Raw genomic sequence first — 20,947 nt, 5'->3', positions numbered from 1 at the left:
CGTGAAAAGCACACTTAACAATGTTGAATACTGACAATAATTCAAAGTTATTTAGCTACCTCATCAGACTAGCCTTATCTAAATAAACAGTCAGTGAACCTGGCTGCCAAAATCAGCAAGAAATGTTTTCTTTTTTGGAGGGGGTCTTGCAGCTAAATTTATAAATTGTTTCACAAAGGGATACTCAACGCGTTGAATTAAGTTAAGACACTAAGAAAAGATGACTGTTATGAAAAAGACTTGGTGGAGAAGGACCTGAGATACTCTGAATGTCAGACCCAAATTTCCCGTATGTCGAGCTCCAAAAACAGTGGATCCTACACTTCCCATAATACATCTGGATTGTATCTATATGTTAGAAAATCATTTAACTGAAAAAATGCAGTTTCCAGGCCCAATCCAAGATACTATCCCAAACCCTGATGACATTGCCAGGGGTTCCTGTCAGAGCCACAGATACAAACAATTTTCACCCAATTTATACAAATGTTTTGGCAGATTGAGTAGTGATCTCCATGAGGTAAAGAGATTTAGATGAGGGAAGTCCCTTTGAATTATCTTCTCTTTTTTTTTACTGTGATCTGTTACAGTCAACCACTACAACAAATGTGCAATATTACTCAATATATATAAATGTTGCATTAAGCTGCACACACTTGAAACTATACAGCAGGATGTAACTAATGCGTGAGGCAAATAAAGGAATAGTGAATTTTGGGACATTTGTTGAGAGTACATGAGAGGATCGCAAAAGCACAACGACTAGAAACAGGGGAAATGGCTCCCTTTCCATTTGCCTATTAAATGCTTATATGAGATATAGTATGTTATAGACTGTATTGTTCACTTTTTGTGCCATATTTCATAATCATAATTGGGACACAAAATAATGGCTAATAAATAATGTAAATATAGATCAAAGTAAAACCAGTATGTGCAAAGTATCTTCACCCTGCTGAGCTACACATCTAAAGAATTCAAAGCACATAAATAGACTTGCACTATTTACTGAAAATTCACAGTATGTCATGAAAAAATATTTATGTGCACGTGTTCTACTTGTCACTATTGGATTATTTTAAAAAGCATTAAGTTTGTGTGGGTTGAGTATATTTTTTTAATCACTCGAAATCTTGACAGGTTTATAATGAGGATACAAGCACAGAAGGCGGACAGGCGGCTTCTCTTGAAGAGGGATTGTGTAGTGAACAGAAACATTTTCTAGCTTTTTATGAGCTTTTTTGTGCATTTTTTCTTTCCCAGGACACACATCTATTTCCCTCCCTTCGTTTGAATATTATTCTAAAGCCCTGCATCTAATTATCCAAATTCTTCAGTCTCATCAATATCTTCAGTTCCCTCTCTATTCCTTCTAATACCAATTAATCAGATGTTACTTCCTTTAGCTTCCCTCCTTTAACATTGATGTTTTACACACCAGCCTATACTCTTTTTTTTTAGATAGATAGATAGATACAGTAGATATACAGATAGATGGATAGATAGATCACTTTATTCATCCACAAGGGAAATTGTGTTGTTACAGCAGCAATTACATAAATCACACGAACATATCATACAGACACCTTCACAGCCATACATCAAAATATACATACATTGTCTACCATATAACTTGATGAAATAGATCGAATTAAATTAAGAGAGGAAAATAGAATGTGAATTATAACAATTCTAGTAATCAGAAGATAATCCACATTGTCCTTCCTGTGCATCGTTTCTTCTTTCCCCCCTTTAGAGTGGACAGACTGTGAGGCAGGGAGAGGAATCAGGACCTGCCCATAAATTGCTTTGGAAAAGGAGAGGGGAGAGAGAGAGAGAAGTGAGGGAGATGGAGACAGAGCAGATGCATTGGAAGGAGCAGAGCTGAGGTTTTTTTCTTCTCCTCCCTCTTGTCTCTTTTGTTGTGTCGGCACAAATAAAAATCTGTTGAACGTGGGCAAAGACCACCACCACCACCACCTCCTCACTGCAAGCCCCTCAAACGCAGCCCATTTGCCAGAGCTGGATCCCAGTGTGGAGCTGGTTGTGCGGCAGGCTAACGGAGGGCTAACGGGGGGCTGCAAGACTCTGTGGCAGCGAGAAGAGGAGGAGGAGGAGGAGGGGCACTGGTGGTGAGCTGGTGGGCTTCCTCTGCCTCACAGACACATTTTATTGACTTGCTAATTGGATGAGGCACTCGGAGGAGAGGATGCAGTGACCGAGAGGAGCTGCTCTCCAGAGGAGGGATACAGGCACAAGGAAGCCTTGCTTGCGTTCTGCGTATATCCAGCTACTTCATCTCTTTTTCATACATTTTTTCTTGAGACATAACAACAGATGTTTTTCAGCATCTCCCCGTGACCCTCACGCCGCGCGTTCATAATTTTATGCATGACATTGTCGAATGGAGGCTCCAGCTGCCAGGCGCTTCGTGACAAGTGAATGATTTCCATTTTGATGTTTCCTCCCCCTGTTCCCTCTCACCCGTTTTTCTCTGGGACTCATCAGATGGAGCTCAGCCTCGTTTGATGTGCCATTTGATATGAACGGTATTATGAGGGCAAGATAAATTCCTCTTCAAATCAAATGCACATAGAGCTCTTCAATGGATATGCTTCGGGGAAAATGAAGGTACAGTACGATATGAGCAAAAGCCATGACACATACTGTAATGAGGGGGCATTATTCAGCCAGTATCAATTTCAGTCTTACTCAAGAATTGGATCGACCAAATGTATCGACTGTTGCATAATTCCAGACTGAAATCTGAGGCTAAGACGGCGACTCTGTTGAAATAAATGTCTTCTTAAATGTATCTGTGTGTCAGATTTGTAGAGAATAAATGAGTTTAAGAGGGGAAGCAAAGGAGACACAGGCAAGGATTATGAATGGATCAGTGGTAGAGACCAGTAGTAGCGGTGTGCGTTGAAGGAGGTTTAACGGAGGCATTCAAAAAAACAGTCTAGACCTGTTACACCACTGGGTCAATCTTTTAAATATATTCTGGAAATTTGCATTCCTCTTTTTTAAAGCGACTCCTCGTGTCTCTAGTAAAGGGTTTGAAAGGATAGAAGGATCCCTGACTCGGTCCTGATGTCAGACTTAATCAGCAACACAAGGTTTGTTCAGATCTCTGTGTTTTATCTCCGATCTTCTTTCTCCCCTGCTTCAGTCTTGTCCCTTTTGCCATGACTGAGGTGTGTGGGTCTGGCTAGGTCGGAGAGCAGGTGCCACTGTGCTGAGGTCCGCTGTTCCAATGAGCAAAGCCGGCAACCCACAGAGACGCACCACGTACCTCATCTCCCTCACTCTGGTGAAGGTTGAGGCTGTGCCAGAGGATGTAGCAGGGAACCAGAAGGAGGCTCTCCCAGAGGGGGAAGGGAGCCCCAAGAAGGATGAGGAGAGCAATGTCCCTGAAAAGGAAGAAGGACTTGTATGTGCACAAGTGGTGGGGAAAGAAAACACGCAGGTGGAAGAAGATGCGGAGCAGGTGCCGGTCAAGTATGGTACCCCCACTGAGAACAGAGGGAAGCTCGAGAGGAGGGAAACTCACGGACACCAAAAAGACATTGCAGCAACTGCTAAAAGCAAAGACCCTTCTCTCGTACACCCACCTGTTCGGCAAATGGTCAAAGTGTATGGAGGAACTACCTCTGAGGGAACTGTCCGCAGAGAGGGGCCTCGCTCCGAAGCTCTGCGCCCTAAGACGGAGCTCTACCGGGAGCCACCCATGCTGTTCCTAAAGGGTGAAAATGGAGCAGACGTGAACATTCGCTCACGTTGCAGCCTCCCCTTTTCCATCCCACCGCAGGTCAGCCAGCGTCCTGAAGTCCTGATGAGGCCACACGCAGGAGGCAACTCTGCAGGCTGGAGGGAAGCCAGAGAGGCCAATACCAGCCTGTATCACTCTGCTAAGACGCTGGACCGCCGGGATAACCGTATCGGGGACCATTCCGCCTTAATGGCAGCTACAACTCTGGGGCCTTACAGGGCGTCCTGGGCCGACAGCGACGGCAGGGGCACACTCATTCGCCCTGGAGCTCCCACCAGCGGAGGGTTTTCAGGCGTAATGGCCCGGGACAGTCCACAGGGGGAGAGATTTAAGACCGTTTCGGTTTCCCTGCCTGCACCTCCTGCCACTGATGTGTCCAGGCCTCAGAGGAAAGGTACAAGTCGTACCCTGGACAACAGCGACCTCCATTCCCTCTCCGAGGACCTGAGGAAGGGGAAGGAGGGCCAGGGAGGAACAATCCAGCGAGCTCCTCCTCGTGACCGCAAGATGCTGAAGTTCATTAGTGGGATTTTCACCAAAAGTGCAGCTGTGCCACCCACTGTCAACACTGCACCTCCCCTCTATCCAGCTGTGGAGAGGGGCTCAAGCGAAGAGGAAGGTGAGTTCACCTCTTGCATTGTGCCTGCACACAAAACATTTAATATAAAATCAACCTAATTTTATTCCACCATTTCAGAACTGATAGCGTCATACATTTGACTCGTCCTCTTCATGAGTTGCAAGTGATTTTCAGCCCTGCACCGTTGGTCATCTCAAACAGAATAAAGAGGAAAACAATAGTAAAGAGACTGTTGAACACATGAACCAGACGAGCATCATTCACACAACTATGCAGTGGTAGAAATGCAAAACTATTCTTCCATGAGAATTTGATGACAGCTGCAGAAAACACTGTCACCATCTGCTGTTTTGGTTCATCCATCGTTACTCACCCGGGTTGAAACTGAGCAGCTAAGAGGAACATTTTGTCCAATGTGAATGAACAGGATCACTTATTTATCACCAGTTGCATTGCCCTATCTGGAGCTGCGTGGACCTGAACCAAAAAAAAAAAATGTCCAGCGTAGACCCAGTAATGCTCTCACATTTCATTCATTTACTTTATTTATTTCGGGCAGTTGCTGGGAATTAAAACACAGTTGCGACATTCACTTGTCAGGTACATTTATTATGCACATTATTATGCAAAGTGGATTTAAACTATAACACTAATAAGAGTTAAGTGTCCTCTGGGATTTTCTTCTGTTGTGTTGTGTCTTACACTGTCCACGTGCTCTTCCTTTGCTTTAAGAGGAGTTGAGAAGTTAACGTGAGCATGTGGTAACAACAAGTGTCTGCAACATGTTTGGTAATAAATTATTGAGACGATTTGAAGGTGACATATTAGGCAAAAATCACCTTTTCAGTGTTTGTGCACATGCATTAGGATATCTGGGGAAACTGTGTAGAAAGACCACCCTATTGTTTTTTTGTGAGCTGGCTCAACCCTATATAGCCTGGCTCTGAACCACTGGTTGAGATTTCCCTCCCACTCTGATGTCACAGTTGGACTCTTTTGGGATAATTCCCCACCTGCAATCTGAGAATCTCCACTTTTCTGGTGAAGGGGCGTGACATTTCTTACACGCGTGAAAGCGGTTGACCAATCACAACAGACTGGGCCAGCTGACCAATCAGAGCAGACTGAGGTTTATCGGGAAGGAGGGGCTAAAAGAATCCAGGCGTTTTAGACAGAGTTAAAAGAGCAACTGCAGGAATGGGCAGTATGAGGACACTGAGGCATATAAGCATGTAAAACTTTTCAAGTGGCAACCAAAATTAAATCTATGAACCTGAATATGAGCACAATATGTCACCTTTCTTTCCACTTGAAGCTGCAGAAGGGTGAATTTTTAAAGGAACTGCACATCTGTAACACCTGTATGACATTTATTCTCTCAATATTCACGAACGGCACAAAAGGGTAAGCCAAAGGTCAGTTTCCACAATAATCTGTGCATTAAATAACAGACAATTAATGGAATAAAGATAAACTCAGGAAGATAAACTATTTAGATCATCAGTTTAGTTATTTTCAAGCAAAATTATCAAATTCCCTGTTCCCTGTACTTCTTTGTTTTATGTGATAGTAAACTGAGTATTTTGGGTTTTTGGATCATTTTGTTGGGGTTTTTTTTACATTTTATTGACTAAACTATCAATTACTCAAAACAATAAGAGTCAGATTTATTGATAATCATTAGTTGACTATAGATGCATCCACATGCCAAGATGATTCAACTCACTTCAAAACAAAAGATGGATCTGGCACTAAAGATCCTATAGATCTAAAATATTTTCGTCAGAGTTGTCAAGGGAATATTATTTAGCTGTGATTACATAAACTGTTACTAAGGTAACAGTGCGATAAACTCACCGACAAGAAAGAAACCACCAATGATTAGGTTTTTTAAACTTAAGTTTGATAGAGTTTTGATATAGTTTTGATTAACAGTAAGCCACACTAAAGCTTCAATCTTGGTGTTATAAGAAAGGATATTTAAAATGCTGTCACTGCTCAGGTGATATATTATGTACACGTATATCTCTTTACTTTGTACTTGATTGTCTGTTTTGTGGTGAATTCCCCAAACCCTGACACACAAATGAATTCAGTCTAGTCAGAATCTATGAAAATACTTAATGAAATATTTAGGTCTTCTCTATTTGAAGTAAAGGAAATGATGCAACTTTATCAATCTTTAATCTTTATTAATATATTCCAAAGAAAATCATCTTTGACAGGGAGTGTAGGATTGGAGTAAGCTCTGAATAATTTGTCAGGAGTAAGTGGGACATGAATAATTAAGGTCGGGGATACACAGAGCTGTGTTCATCGGAGGACCGAGGAGAGCGGGAACCTGCTGCATCCTGCTCTGTGCATAGAGTTAATCAGCCTACAAAGGGAGCCTGTTCATCCGTCTATGCTATATTGTGTTTGTGAGCATCATAGTCAACATTCTGTCATGTTGAACCTGTGATTCATGAGCATGTTATTCTGTCAACAGATAATCAGCGTTGATCATATATTATTCAGAAAATATTGGTCAGCAGTTTCAAAAAATATGAGAACCACACTGTTGCATATTTTCAGCATCTTGTGTGCACAGGTGGACATCATGTCTCTGTGCCTCTCTCTCTCTCTCACACACACACACACACACACACACACACACCCACACACACACACACACACGTCCCTGTATCCATGAGAGACCATTTATTGTATAGAGACCTGGGCTGGAGACTTCTGGAAAATTGAGTTGCCATGGCAACAGCAAGCGGTAAGATATGCTATTTGGTCTGTGGTGTGACGCTGTTGATGGAGGGGAGTGTGGGGGTGTGGGGATTGCCCAGAGATGTGGATGAGGGAGAGTTGTAGGGGTTTAAAGTTAGAATCCTTGATCCCAAAGAATTGTGCCGACACCGCGGCCCCGCCCGAGCACGGCGTCACCTGACAGCTTCACAGTGTGTGTGTGTGTGTGTGTGTGTGTGTGTGTGTGTGTGTGTGTGTGTGTGTGTGTGTGTGTGTGTGTGTGTGTGTGTGTGTGTGTGTGTGTGTGTGTGTGTGTGGGTGGGTGGGTGGGTGGGTGGGTGGGTGGGTGGGTGGGTGTGTGTGTGTGTGTGCAAATGGTATCTGTGTCGTTGTCTCTGGTTCTGTGTGTCCTTCATTGATGTACATCTGTAAGCACTTTCATGTGTGTGTGTGTGTGTGTGGCAGGCATTTGTCATTGTCATTGTCTGTTCAGCCTCAAATCTGCAGATGATGCCCTTCATGGCCTTGTGTATGTGTGTGTGTGCGTGTGTGTGTGTGTGTGTGTGTCACTGAATGAGCTGAATGTGATTCAGATTACTATAACAGACTCTCATAGCTATAAGAGTAATAAAAGTATGAGTACAATTTTTTAACAGTTGCTGTACAAACGTAAACACTAAGACTGAAAAAATTTATGTAAAATGTAAATAGCCTCACTCTCTATACCTCCTTTATGAGTTTTTATGATATAATGTAAGTACTTTTACAAAGTTTTATTTTGGTCTATTTGCATCAAATCAGGTAAAGCATTACTCACTCAACAATAAATATCTGCACGACTGGCTCGGACGCCCTGGCGCTTTTCACTGTGCTCTGTCCACACGCACTTAGAAATAAGTGGACAACAGGCCACAATGACTCTTTTAAAGGAAAACTGCAACCTTATTGGGGAAAAAATTATAGCTTACCCAGTCTAAGGATGGGTATCAATTTCAACGTACACGAAATACAGTAGATCCAGCTCCAGACTGACTGAGAGACAGGGGGCTTTAAGCACGCTGTCTAACAACTCCTTGCTCTTATCTAAATGTTATCTTGTGTTAAACAGTCATAGAACAACCAGAGAGCACTGTGGTTTGTGTGGCACTTAATTTTTTTATGTGTTTGAGTTATTACTATGATGGGTCTAGTAGCTGCTCCTCATTTTCCGAGAATACCCAGGTGACTCATGAACGTATTAGTGTCGGGTTTGCTAGATAACATGATTTTTCAAAGATGTATTTTACCACCAAACGGACATAATGGGAGCCAACCACCTCTGTTTTTCTCTTTGTACCATTTCAGGCATCCTGTATGACACACTTCATAGAACAATCTGATATTTAAAAAAATTGTGTTGTGGTCTTGCTGTCCATCAATGTGTTTCTGGAACCAACGTTTCTTTGGGGGTTGTTTAGCTTCCAGCAACTCAAATTTGTAGCTTGTATTCTGTATCTTGTTGTGTAGCAAATTACCGATGCATCAAATCATTACAGTGCTGAGCTTATTTTTCAACTTTTTTACCTCGAACTTTGTACCATTTAGGTGCATTCACCAGTAGTCAAGAATGGACCATGACCCAAACTGTACAAGAGCTTCACCTGGTAAGCACTAAGATACATATATATATATATATATATATATATATATATATATATATATATATATATATATATATATATATATATATATATATATATATATATATGTGTGTGTATATATTTTTTTTCCTTACATCAGTTGAGCAGGATTTTAAATTGAATGGACCTTTTCTTTCCCTCCATCTGCATGTATGCGTGGTCTGCAGGGTGTCCTGGGAGGTCTGTGCAGTGGGAAGTCTGCACTGGTCCACAGACACCTGACAGGAAGTTACCTGCCACTGGAAAACGCTGAGGGTTGGTTTCACATGTCTTCATCTACTGTACGTCTGTTTTATGTCAGGGTTAAGGTTAGGGTGAGGGTCACTGTCAGTAAACACCTGATGATAAACCTTTATCACAGCAGACATTTGTGACTCCTCATTACGGGGCATTACTATAAACATTAATGCTGGATTCGTTCCATGTAGAAGGTCCAGATCCAGGGCCATGCTTCGTGCTTACGATGTCATCAGTTATACATATTCCTGCTGTGAAAATGTCTCCTGAGAAAACCTAACAGCTCTTGTTTATTGCCATATTTGCAGGACGCCAGTACATTAAGGATGTCCTGGTTGACGGACAGAGTCACCTTTTGATCATCAGAGAAGAGACAGAGCTGCCAGATGTTCAGGTGGGTCGGGAGCTGACCGGAACATGAATATAATGAACAGCTAATTAAACTTCATGTAATGTAGTCTTTCCTCTCAGCACACTCTCATATAGTTTTTCTTCTTTCTCTTCCTTTTCTTTAGTTTGCAAGTTGGGTGGATGCAGTTATCTTAGTCTTCAGTCTGGAAAATGAGGCCAGCTTCCTGGAGGTTTACAAAATCTACCATCAGCTTGCAATCCACCGGCCTGTCACTGAGATACCTTTCGTAGTAGTTGGCACTCAGGGTAACACACACACACACACACACACACACACACACACACACACACACACACGTGTGTGGTTTCCTTCAAATGTTTGCAGAGGTGAACGCTTGCAGTATTTGTTGTTTGCACTTCTTCCAGATAAAATCAGCAGCACCAACCCCAGAGTAATCGATGATGCCAGGGCCAGACAGCTGTGCTCAGATGTGCGGCGCTGCACTTACTATGAAACCTGTGCGACGTACGGCCTCAACGTGAACAGAGTCTTCACTGATGGTATGTGTCCCTGTCAAAGCCAGAACAGACTATAGAGCATCGTAGAAGAGAAGAGAAGAGATATATGGAGGTTTCGCTTCTTCTTTTTTTACAGCGATGATATTTATTGTTTTGATCCACAGCTGCTCAGAAGATCATGGCAGCCAAGAAGCAAGCTGCTCTGCTGGCTTCCTGCAAATCTCTCCCTAACTCCCCCAGTCATTCTGGAGGCTCCACTCCAGTGTCAGGCGTCTTTCCAGGACAGGTAAACTTGTTACAGACCATCTGTTCCACACGATCTGAAACAAGTTGGACCATTTAGCTTTTTTAGTGAGAGTACTGTTTATTTCAGTTTGCTGTCAGACCATTTCAAAGGCTGTAAGCACACTGTCTTCTGCTCTCTTTAGGCCAGTAACGGAGGTCAGAGCAGTGACTACTCCTCCTCACTTCCCTCCACCCCTGTGATCAGCCATAAAGAGATCGGCAGGACAGCGAGAGGGGAGAAACAGGAGAGTGCCACGCCCGGGTCTGTCCGCAGCACCACCCGACGACGCACCCCTCGATTTGCGGTACATACTGATCAAATGATTGTTATTTCTGTTTTAGGGACCCATATTTGCTTGGGCACTATTTACTTTTATTCCCTTTCCTTTTGATCCTTTGAGCTCACGTGTTTAAAAACGCTTTCAATTTAATTGACCACATGGGCAGAATAGCACACACATTATCACAATACCAAGGCTCAGTGAAAGCAGAGATTTCCTATAACCCATCGTCACAGTATGAAATTCTACTGTTTATTCATCTGGATACACAAATATTAGAATATATTTTGTTTGTCGACACAACACATATCAGCAAAGAACGGAACTTATGTTGGCAGTTTGAGACATTCTTCGACTTTATTCTCGACATTTATACTTTTTTCCTCGTCTCATTTCAAGGCAGGTGAAGGAAAAGACACTACGAGTGTCAAACTGTGTTCACAAACATTTGTCATGTTTTGAGATAATAAAAGTTGCCACTTGTCACCCTGCATCAGGCTTTTTACAAAAAGAAAGAAAGTCATGCAGAATGGAGAAAAGATATTGTATAGTCAGTGGCTGAGGCTTATGTTGTTTTTTTTGGGGTTGTTGTCTTTTATTGTTACTGTCAAACAAAAGACTAAAACTGCATTTATTGATTTGTGGCACCTGAGGAGCAAGGCAACAAGCTGGGAATACAACACTGAGCTATCATCTTTAAGAAAATAAGATTGCGAACATTTTAGCAAACAGTCCCCTAGACTTACCTACCCAGCTGATAAATGGAATAACACATGGTGAGAGTGAATTGATGAGTTGAAGCACTGAAAGATGCTGAAATGCTCCGTAGGGAATTGCAGAGTTCGGTGATAATAATGTGCAGGTTCGTTGCTTTATGAGTGGGCCCTTTTAAATTAACCTGTAATCCACTTTAAGATAAAAAAAAAATATCAATAGTGCAGCTTTTCTGTAAATGGCACTGATATTAAACCAATTTCTCTGGAAACAGCTTACATTTTACTGTGAGTCTTCACAGTCAGCAGCATCTCCCTTCCCATTTCCAAAATACTGTACTTTCTCGAAACGCAGAGTAATTCGTAGGGAAAGCTTTCATGCTTGTAAATAATATTTTTAACCAATCACCTCATTATTGCCTCTGATGCAGTTATTCCTTTTTGTCTATAGGGTCGGAGAGGCAGTGACTCAAACAGAAGAAGTGCGGACTATAAGGGGGATCTGGGCATTGGACGCTCCATCCCCATCAAACAGGTAGGACACAGATCAGCACCGGGTGTGGTGTGATGTTATTTAATGACACTACGCAGAGGACATCACACCAGCAGTCACTTGACTTCTAACGTGTGAAGGCACTTTCATCATGTGGAGCGATGAAGTGTCGTGATTTGGTCTGATGAATAGTTTGGCGGGTGTGTTTTTGGCAGCCTGCAGTCCTCATGCTGCTGAAATCTGTGAGAGGAACACACGAGACATTGCCAATGAATTCTCACTCTTTGGTTTTGTCACCTCCGTCTACAGGGCATCTTGCTGAAGCGCAGCGGGAGCTCGCTCAACAAAGAGTGGAAGAAGAAGTATGTCACACTGTCCAACGACGGCATACTGTCCTATCACTCCAGTGTCAATGTAAGTCAGTGTGTTGACATGATTCTGCTCAAAGTGCTACTTGCAGCTGGCGGCTGATGGTAATGGCTGACGTTTGGTGTGGCAGGACTACATGCTGAACACCCCGGGGAAAGAGATGGACCTGCTGAGAGTGACGGTGAAAGTTCCCGGGAAGCGACCACCTCGTGCTGTACCTGCCTGCGGCCCTGCAGCCGGGCTCAACGGCCGGGTCAAAGACGTCCCAGGACCTGAGGGTGTCAGCCCAGGTCAAAGAATATACACGCTTTCTGCATTTGATACCATGAGAGGATGTGGTGGGATTTAAATGATAGATGCTTCCTTTACATAAGTCTGAGCATAAGCATGAAGCATAAACAACAAAAAAACAGATTAGCTATATGTACACGTGCAGCTGTAACTGTAGCCCAGTACAACATTTTGTGCAGTGGTAGCTCTGTCTGCTGTCATTCATTCAGAAAGTCGTGATTTCAAATGTCCAACATGCTTCTTGTGTTGGTGGAGAAGCGATTAAAACTGATAAGAGTTAAAAGAAAAGGGAGTTAAAACCAGAGTTTTAACCGTTCACGAAAAAAGAATTAAAGTGTCAGTAAACAATTTGAATCCACTTTTTTATAAAATTCAGTGAATATTTCCTCACGGTCCGCTAGCTGTCAGTTCTGTGTGTGTGTGTGTGTGTGTGTGTGTGTGTGTGTGTGTGTGTGTGTGTGTGTGTGTGTGTTTGTGTGTGTGTGTGTGTGTGTGTGTGTGTGTGTGTGTGTGTGTGTGTGTGTGTGTGTGTGTGTGTGTTTTTTTCCCCAAAAATCTGTTTTTCCGGCACAGCCCCTGGCTCTGTAAATTGAAAACCAAAAGATGGCGCGGACAGCGCCACAAACCACTGCATGTGCAGTTTGTAGGTTTTGGCCTTGTGGTTAGCACGTCTGTCAGAGAATCATCAACAAACAGTCTTTCTCCAAAAACTCTTTCTGCCCCTTTAAATGGAGATAGCAAGGTGAGGAGAAGCAGGGCTCAAAACTAGACTAAATGTTCGGTTCCTTGAATTTGAAGACTTGTGCATCAAGCCTCTGTACCAGAGAGGAAAAAAAATTTGCAAGAGAAGACAAAATCTTTGCATAAGAGAAAAAGAGCGCCATAAGGGATTTTGCCTGTTTTGCAAGAGTGTAATATTTATTCAACATCTTTTATTTCCTCTGGTGTTCACACAGAATCAGTGATCTGGTTTTTAAATCTCAGGAGCTCAGTTTTACGTTCAGTGTTTGCCTAAATGTCTCTGTTACTAAAAGTACATGCTCGCTGTCGTCTCTGTAGTCCTGGTGAGTGCCAGCAGCCTCCTGCAGGTGGAGGAAATGGAAGGGCTGGGTGGTGCACTCTTCCTGAGGGGTAACAGAGGGGTGCAACGATGTCCCTCCACATTATCGAACCACGCTCAGAGTGTTGGTGAGTAAAGGGCCTCAATAGGTGCATGACTTGAAATCATGCATGTCTTTTTCTTTTCTTTTCTACCAGGTTCATGTAATGCATATATAAAATACATTTCCCTTTGATCTTGTTGCCAGACTCTGCAGTTGAGGGAGTCTCCAGCTCCTCCTCCACCAAAGACGTAGGCTCTGCCTCGCCAGTGACCGACAGGAAGAAGCATCGCAGGAAGAAGAGCATGAACCAGAAAGGAGATGCAGCCACTGGCCAAGCAGATGGTAAATGCTAACACATCCAACTGATTCTGACTTTTTTTTTTTATCATATTGATTATATCAAAAAATAAAAGTCAGAAAATTGTCATATTGAATTGAACAATGTAAATTCCTCTTCTGTGTCTCTTTGTTTTTTTCCGTTCCACTCTCATGCAGCCAAGCGAAAAATGTGGAAACTGAAGAGCTTTGGTAGCTTGAGGAACGTAAGCAAGACAGGTAATGTTGATCAGCCTCACTGCGTCTGTCACACTCACACTTTTCACATCGGGGAAAAGACGTTGTATCAAACTTTATTCTAGCATGTCTACATTAAACTACTGTTATATTAAATCTGTAGTCTTCATATATTTTGTTCCTTTTTACGTGAATGCAAATTTCTTGGATGTGATCCACTGAGACAAAAGATGTGCAACTGTTGTGGCTCACTTTACCTTCTACACGAGCACAATAGCAAATTAAAATAATCTCTGTTTGTATGTTCATATTTTCCATGTCAGACGAGGATAACTTTGACTTCGTCGTTGTGTCGAGCACCGGCCAGACGTGGCACTTTGAAGCCCAGAGTGTGGAGGAGAGGGATTCCTGGGTCCAAGCCATCGAGAGCCAGATCCTGGCCAGTCTGCAGCTGTGTGAGAGCAGCAAAAACAAGGCAAGGCAGAACAAAAGGCTTTTTCTATGGACAATACAATCACTGCAGTTTATGATTGTGATGGAAAAATTCTTTAATGTCCTTATTTAACTTCCTGAATTATGTCTATACTGGTTTTGTAACCTGCAATTCATCCTGATTTAACCGCTACAGCCGTGGCTGTAAAAAAAAAAAAGTAAATATATAATTTGTAATAGAATACAACCAAAAATATTTTTAAAAAGCATTAAGCTTCACCAGTTCAATACGTTACACATGATTAAAATATGTGAGTGAGGTCTGTATGAATTCCTTTATGTTCCCTTAAGTACAGATTGTGTGAAACAGTTCTGCTGTGTTCCCCAGTACAGTAATAACTAGATTGACATTGTGAATATCATAAAAACAACAACTCAAGATGTTTTGGGTTTTGTTCGTACTATGTGGTCAGAAATGTACCTGCCTGCGTCGAGGTGGGTTATTCATACACCTGAGGTTTGTTATGCAAAGCAGGTGCTGCAGCGCAATATACCCACATTGGCATGAAATTGCGTCTGTGTCTCCATCTGCTCAGTCCAGCTCTTACTGCAAGTCAACAGTATACTCCTTTAGACTTTAGTCGCCGGAGGCACACACACACAAAATACAATAATTTTGAGGAGCAGTGTTTGTGTCTGCAGGATCAGACCCTGACCATTGCAAATCAAAATCAGTGTTTTAGTTTCCAAAGGTGCTTGAACTGATTGATAACCTAACGTAGTATAGTAACATCCTCGTGCAAATGTCCAGTAGATGTATTTAAATGTGACTAAAGGAAGGCAAGGAGCTAAATATAGGAGGCAGACAGGAACAGTGGAAATACAGTTTATTTTGTGTACTAATAATTTTTTTTTAGTATAACTTTATGAGCAGCATTATGCACAGAGGGCAGGGTGAGGCAATTTCATGAAATATATGTTGTGATTTAAAAGTGACATTATCTGTCGTATAATTTTACTGCGAGCTGTGCATTTGTGCCCTGGGACTCATGAGAACAGGTTTCTCTCTGATGCCGACCCGAACGCTCGTCTCAGCCCTTTGGGAAACTGTTACTGCTGCTGCTTTTGAAAGGGAGAAGAGCGGCTAATTTGATTCGCCCATTACTCAAAGCCTGCCCTCTCCTGTTTCACTTTTGGTTTGGTTTCTTTCATTTTAACCATACTGTATAAACCTTTGTGTTTCCCCACAGGCTCGCAGGAACAGCCAGAGTGAAGCGGTGGCTCTGCAGGCAATCCGCAACGCAAAGGGCAACAACTTCTGTGTCGACTGTGATGCTCCGAGTTAGTAACACGACTTTTCTCCTCTTTGTACAGATGCGTGTCCTGTTTTAACCGAGTACATGTGTCACCATTACAATCTACCCTTCTTATTTACCTGCCTGCATGTTGGTGTCTGTGTGTTTGTCTTATTATCAGTATTATTGTTAGTATTAACTTGCTGCCTCTTTCATATCAAACTCATCACCTAAATGCTTTATTGAATCTGAATTGAGTTGTCATCCAGGCCTTGGACTGTTTTACTCACATAAGAACTGCGGCTCCAATGTTAAGTGCAAGGTAAAAGAACCTGTTAGAAGAGGATGTGGCAAATATTTGAATGTATTTGAACTCCAACCCTGGAAAAAAGGGCTGCAAAAAATAGTAATGATGGAACTTTGTTTTTTGGAAATATATTTAGCAACATTTCAATCAAATCTGTGTCTCAAAAAATGGAGTAAATAGTGGATGGTCTTGTGACACTGGAACACTTTAAAGGGAACAGAGTTTCAGGGGAATATCATGTTTGGCACACTGGCAACAGATTTAACAGCCCTGCTTTGAAACTTATCCAAACAAGATTTCACACAACTTCAGACACTATCATGGCATTAAAATGGCCAAACTGGCACGTGTGTTGAAAGTGTCAGCGTCATTTGTTGTGTGCACCCTTCCTCTCCCAAGATCCAACCTGGGCCAGTCTGAACCTGGGCGCGCTCATATGCATTGAGTGTTCAGGGATCCACAGAAACCTGGGGACCCATCTGACGCGTGTTCGCTCGCTGGACCTCGACGATCTGCCCCGAGAGCTCACTCTGGTTCTCAGCGCCATCGGCAACTACATGGTCAACAGTATATGGGAGGCGCGCACCCTGGGCCAACGCAAACCAGCACCTGATGCTACAAGGTAAGGAAAGAGAGTGAAAACCAACATAATGTTTGAGCTGTCATGATGTAAATGCAACATAGGGCAACAATGCTTCAGTTAAATATTTGACACTATGTGTGACTTTTATTTGTTAAGTTCCAGTAGAAGTGTGAATAAAGTTCCCTGATCGTTCGACTTTCTCCTGTTTGTCTGTTCTTGTTCAGAGAGGAGCGGGAGTCATGGATCAGAGCCAAGTATGAGCAGAAACTGTTTGTGGCGCCGTTGCCTCCTCCCACTCCCAGTGAGGGCCCAGACATCACGCTATCTGGCCGTCTTCTGTTGGCAGTGATGGAGCACAACCTCCCAAAGCTGCTGCTCCTTTTGGCCCACTGCACTAAGGAGGACATTAATGCACCTCTCAGCCTGGCCCTCTCCTCCAGGTCGCTCTTAGCGCTGCGACTGCCCGGCTCTGCCCTGCACGCCGCCTGTCAGCAGGCCGATGTGGTGATGACGCAGCTCCTTGTTTGGGTGTGTTTGCCTCTCTACCTGCTTATCTCACTGTGGTTCTGCCAGATGTGATAAAGGAAACAACAAAACACCAAAGGAGTGCAATGCATAGGAACAGAGATAATGGTGCACCGGGGGCACAGATTGAATTGAATTTAAATTCTGTCCTCGGCAAACCTCCGTGTTTCATGCAAAACTGGCAACAATAATAGTGTTCCCCTTCTGTAACCTGTAAGTAATAAACTCAGCAGGAAACAAAATGTACAAAAACAGTTGACTCAGCAAACCACTCAAGGTGATGGACTGTACATGTATATGTGTGAAAGCCACTAAAGCTTACAGAGTCACGCCCTGTTAGGATCATTTAACGCAGCCCTGTCAGGTTTTAGGCCACGGGCCATTTATTTCACGTGGTACATAAAATGTGGAATATAGAGTAGATGCATCATCGTATCCAGCTTTTGATCCTCTTGTTCTCTCTTTGCTCAGTATGGCTGTGACGTTCGGTATCGGGACGCTCAGGGCCTGACGGGGTTGGCTCTGGCTCGCAGTGCTGGCAGCCAGGAGTGTGTCGACATCCTTCTCCAGTACGGATGCCCAAATGAACCGGCGGCCCCCTCCATCGCCACGACAGTCGGCTACGCAGCCGCCGCTACATCCAGCTTCCCTGTTGCCATGACACCCAGCCTGACAGTTGCCACGACACTCAAGATCTCGCAGAGCGGTGGCACAAGTTTGAGCTACAGCACGTCGAGAAGGGCAGTGTCATAATGAAAAATGTGGTATAGTGTGTGTGTGTGTGTGTGGGTGTGTGTGCGTGCATGTGTGTGTGTGTCAGTGATGAAAACCCACTGGTGATCACACACAGGCACATTCAGTCTGCTAGAATGATTTAACCAAAACAAAAAAAAGGAGAAGTTTTCCCGACCACACTACATCGCATCCAGATTCCTCTGCGAACAGACTTCATAGGAATGTATTGCACTGTATACCAGCTGGTATGATTCATATTTCCTCATGCAGTCAATATTCCATCAAGTTTGAATATTTACTCTGTTACAAATGCAGTATATTTACTCTGTTGAGAATGGAAATCTGCCTTTGGCCTCAAACAGCTTAACTGAGCATCTAGAGCCCAGAAGTGAAGAACTACAATAAGTTTACTATTTGAAAGATAGACGTCTCTACTTTCAAGTCTGTCAAACACCTCCATACTACTTTCTAACGTTATTGACCATGAATGTCAGTTTTGAAATTTAGAGTGTGTATACTGTGTTAAGTTGAACACAGCTGGTTGTTTTGCTGCAAAAAATAATGTTGTGTAAGTTAATAAAAAAAAAGGCCCAAAACTGGTCTAAAACAAAGGCTGTTTTAAAGCTAATGAAAAATAACTGTATAGAGATACACAAAAATACTATAATAGATTGTTATTGTATGATTTGCACACTTGGTTCTGTGTATAAAACGCAAAGAGTGACCTAGAGCTGTTCAGAGATTTACGATTAACTCTTTGACATCCAACACTGAGATTTCTTTGTAATGTTTGCATCATGTGTGACATGAACACTGCACATGATGTGTGCGTCATGACAGCAGGTCATTATCAAGGCCAGTGTGATATACTAGACATGTAAACCAAGACGTGGAATGGCTTGATATTGATTGAATGTATACAGAGTTTGTCATTTCAAACACTTACTCGTGTTTTCCAGACGATACTTTTAGGATGTTTTATTCTTTGATCAACTCATAATCCCGCTGTGACGAATAGATCAAAGGTTCTGATCTATAAAACTGGGCCTTTGAACGACTACAATTATTTACAAGTGGCTGAATATCAACATGAAACAGAATGTTTGCCCAAATTAATATTTTTTAAAAGGCTTAAAAAAAAAACAGTACTGTATGTATTTTTGTGTTGATCTGAAGACTCTGCTGAGTGTACTTGTCTGTGATGTAAGCATCTCTCTCCATTTGTATTTTTATACCCATGGAATGATTCATTGGTCATTCATTATCAATACATTAAGGCTCCTGCTCAAGCTGTGGTGCTCTGTCAGAGTCGTGTGTGTGTTTTTCTGTGTCGGGGCTCTTTGGCAAACCTGAGCTATTTCATAAACATCAGTGAGAATCTGGTTATTTATTGACTTATTCTGTAGAGTTTACTCTTGAGAGGTCACGGGAGGCTCCGTCTTATCATGAAATCATGAAAATCATGCAGTGCAGTTGCGTCATGCTTCAAAAGTGTTGCAGCCTTGCTCTCTGGACAGGTGGTGTCACCCAGTAGCCGGTGGCCATCACTTAACACTCTTCTAGCATTTGAACGTGAGATCTTCTCATTCCGACCAGTTCTTGTTCAAGGCCCCGACTGGCTTTGACCTACTTCTTTTCTAGGTCGAAGACATTTTTATTCCGTCGCACCATCTCCGAGATGGTTTCAGTTACATGCGTTCACAGAAACAAACACGTGTAGAGGTAAAAGAGAACCAACAAACACAATGACCACCAGGGCCACATCAGAACTGATGCCAGTTATGGCGATGGTTCGTCGATTTATAGGTGTTGGTGTTTTCAGGAACCATATCAAAATATGAAAAAAAAAAAACACCAGGTTGATAAACAAATAATATAGAACGCCCTCCATTCAAACTAAATATTTTCCACGGATTTGAAAAATGTCAAAGTATTAAAAGAAAAATGTAGACTTTAAAAAAGAGGAAACGTCGTCATCTACAAGGTGACTTCTAAAAAGAGACGGAGCGCATTGTAAATTATTTTCTTGAAAAGGTGATTATTGTAATTTACTGAATCATATTGCATTTGCAGTGATGTTGCTGGTGAGTTATTCAAGTTGTGTGTCTTAAAAGATTCGAGCCCCAGTGTTTGGGCGCTGCTGCAGCCGTTGCCACCAGCTGAAAATATTATCAGGGCCTATAAACTGAATGTGCTCGTTGGAGATTGCGTTGCGTGAACGAGGAAAACAGGTTCCGTGTTTTTCCCTTCGATACAGACATTGATTCAGTCCTCTTCTAAACATGTTTGAGTTTACACTGCTGCGAAACCCTCAGTCTCTTCCCTCGTGGACTAAGACCGCGGCTCTGGAACATGGACATCACTCGAAAAGATAAAGAAATGAGGTCAATCTAGCATACATGTGAAATCATGATTGTTGATGTCTCGTAAAAGAAAAATTAACGCAAAGTTTAATGTTGATGTTGGACAAAGATTTAAGTGCAATGGATTGCTACAGTTTTGTTGGTCATTTTATGCTGTTTTAGAGCTTGACAGTACTGGTGTTCATCTTCTTGGTCCCTTTTGGACCATTTTTATATGCCAACACAAAACTGCTCTGCAGCGAGTTTGTTACTCTGTAAGAAAACTAAACTGAGACTGGAAGCACACTGGTCCAACAGTAGTGTTTGAAATCCATAATTTCCTCTGAGTTTATTGAGAGAAAAGAATCTACCATACAAATGGATGTACAATGATAATCAACTTCATCTTAGAATAAAACGACATTTTTCTTCTCACTCAGAAAATAAAGTAAGGCTGCTGTGATTAAGTCAGTTTTCTGTTTTTTTCTTTCTCCTCATCTTCCCTCCTCTGCTTCTGTTTGTCCACTCAGTTATTAGTCCAAAGAGAAATCCTTGTGATAATCTTGGAGGGATATTCAGGAATGTGTGCCAGGAGGACTGGGACAGGGGAGAGAGAGGACACAAAAAAAAATAAGGACAAAAATCACTGCTCCGACTCTGAGAATATATTTTAAAGGAGCACATGTAAAGTTAGACTTACAGCTATCTGAACGCTGAGGGGGGAGTGTTGCCGTCCAGCACCACTGGAGACGTGCGAGATAAACATTTTGGATTCAGACGTGCAAAATGCAAATAAAATGAGACTG

General features: G+C 42.4%; 1 protein-coding gene across 1 annotated transcript; it reads left to right on the top strand.

The window, feature by feature from the left end:
- Nucleotides 1-124: 124 nt before the first annotated feature.
- On the top strand, nt 125-19,181 carry LOC118309386 (arf-GAP with GTPase, ANK repeat and PH domain-containing protein 1-like). Its single transcript, XM_035631443.2, has 20 exons — nt 125-2,631; nt 3,173-4,391; nt 8,673-8,731; nt 8,935-9,022; nt 9,313-9,398; nt 9,520-9,661; nt 9,782-9,916; nt 10,039-10,160; nt 10,303-10,464; nt 11,605-11,688; nt 11,956-12,060; nt 12,146-12,305; nt 13,366-13,494; nt 13,614-13,751; nt 13,905-13,964; nt 14,246-14,397; nt 15,605-15,695; nt 16,356-16,578; nt 16,764-17,067; nt 17,536-19,181. The coding sequence occupies exons 2-20, from the start codon at nt 3,257-3,259 to the stop codon at nt 17,815-17,817; spliced, it is 3,657 nt and encodes a 1,218-aa protein (XP_035487336.1). The 5' UTR covers nt 125-2,631; nt 3,173-3,256; the 3' UTR covers nt 17,818-19,181.
- Nucleotides 19,182-20,947: the final 1,766 nt, after the last annotated feature.

This window comes from Scophthalmus maximus, chromosome 6, assembly GCF_022379125.1.
Source record: "Scophthalmus maximus strain ysfricsl-2021 chromosome 6, ASM2237912v1, whole genome shotgun sequence".
In the NCBI taxonomy this organism is placed as follows: Eukaryota; Metazoa; Chordata; class Actinopteri; order Pleuronectiformes; family Scophthalmidae; genus Scophthalmus; species Scophthalmus maximus.
This window is presented reverse-complemented; position numbering and strand designations above follow the sequence as displayed.

Coding starts and splice junctions, on each gene's coding strand:
- LOC118309386 (XM_035631443.2), top strand. CDS start 3,257: ATGAGCAAAGCCGGCAACCCACAGAGACGCACCACGTACCTCATCTCC. Junction 9,399..9,519: donor CAGAGCTGCCAGATGTTCAG/GTGGGTCGGGAG, acceptor CCTTTTCTTTAG/TTTGCAAGTTGGGTGGATGC. Junction 15,696..16,355: donor TGTCGACTGTGATGCTCCGA/GTTAGTAACACG, acceptor TCCTCTCCCAAG/ATCCAACCTGGGCCAGTCTG.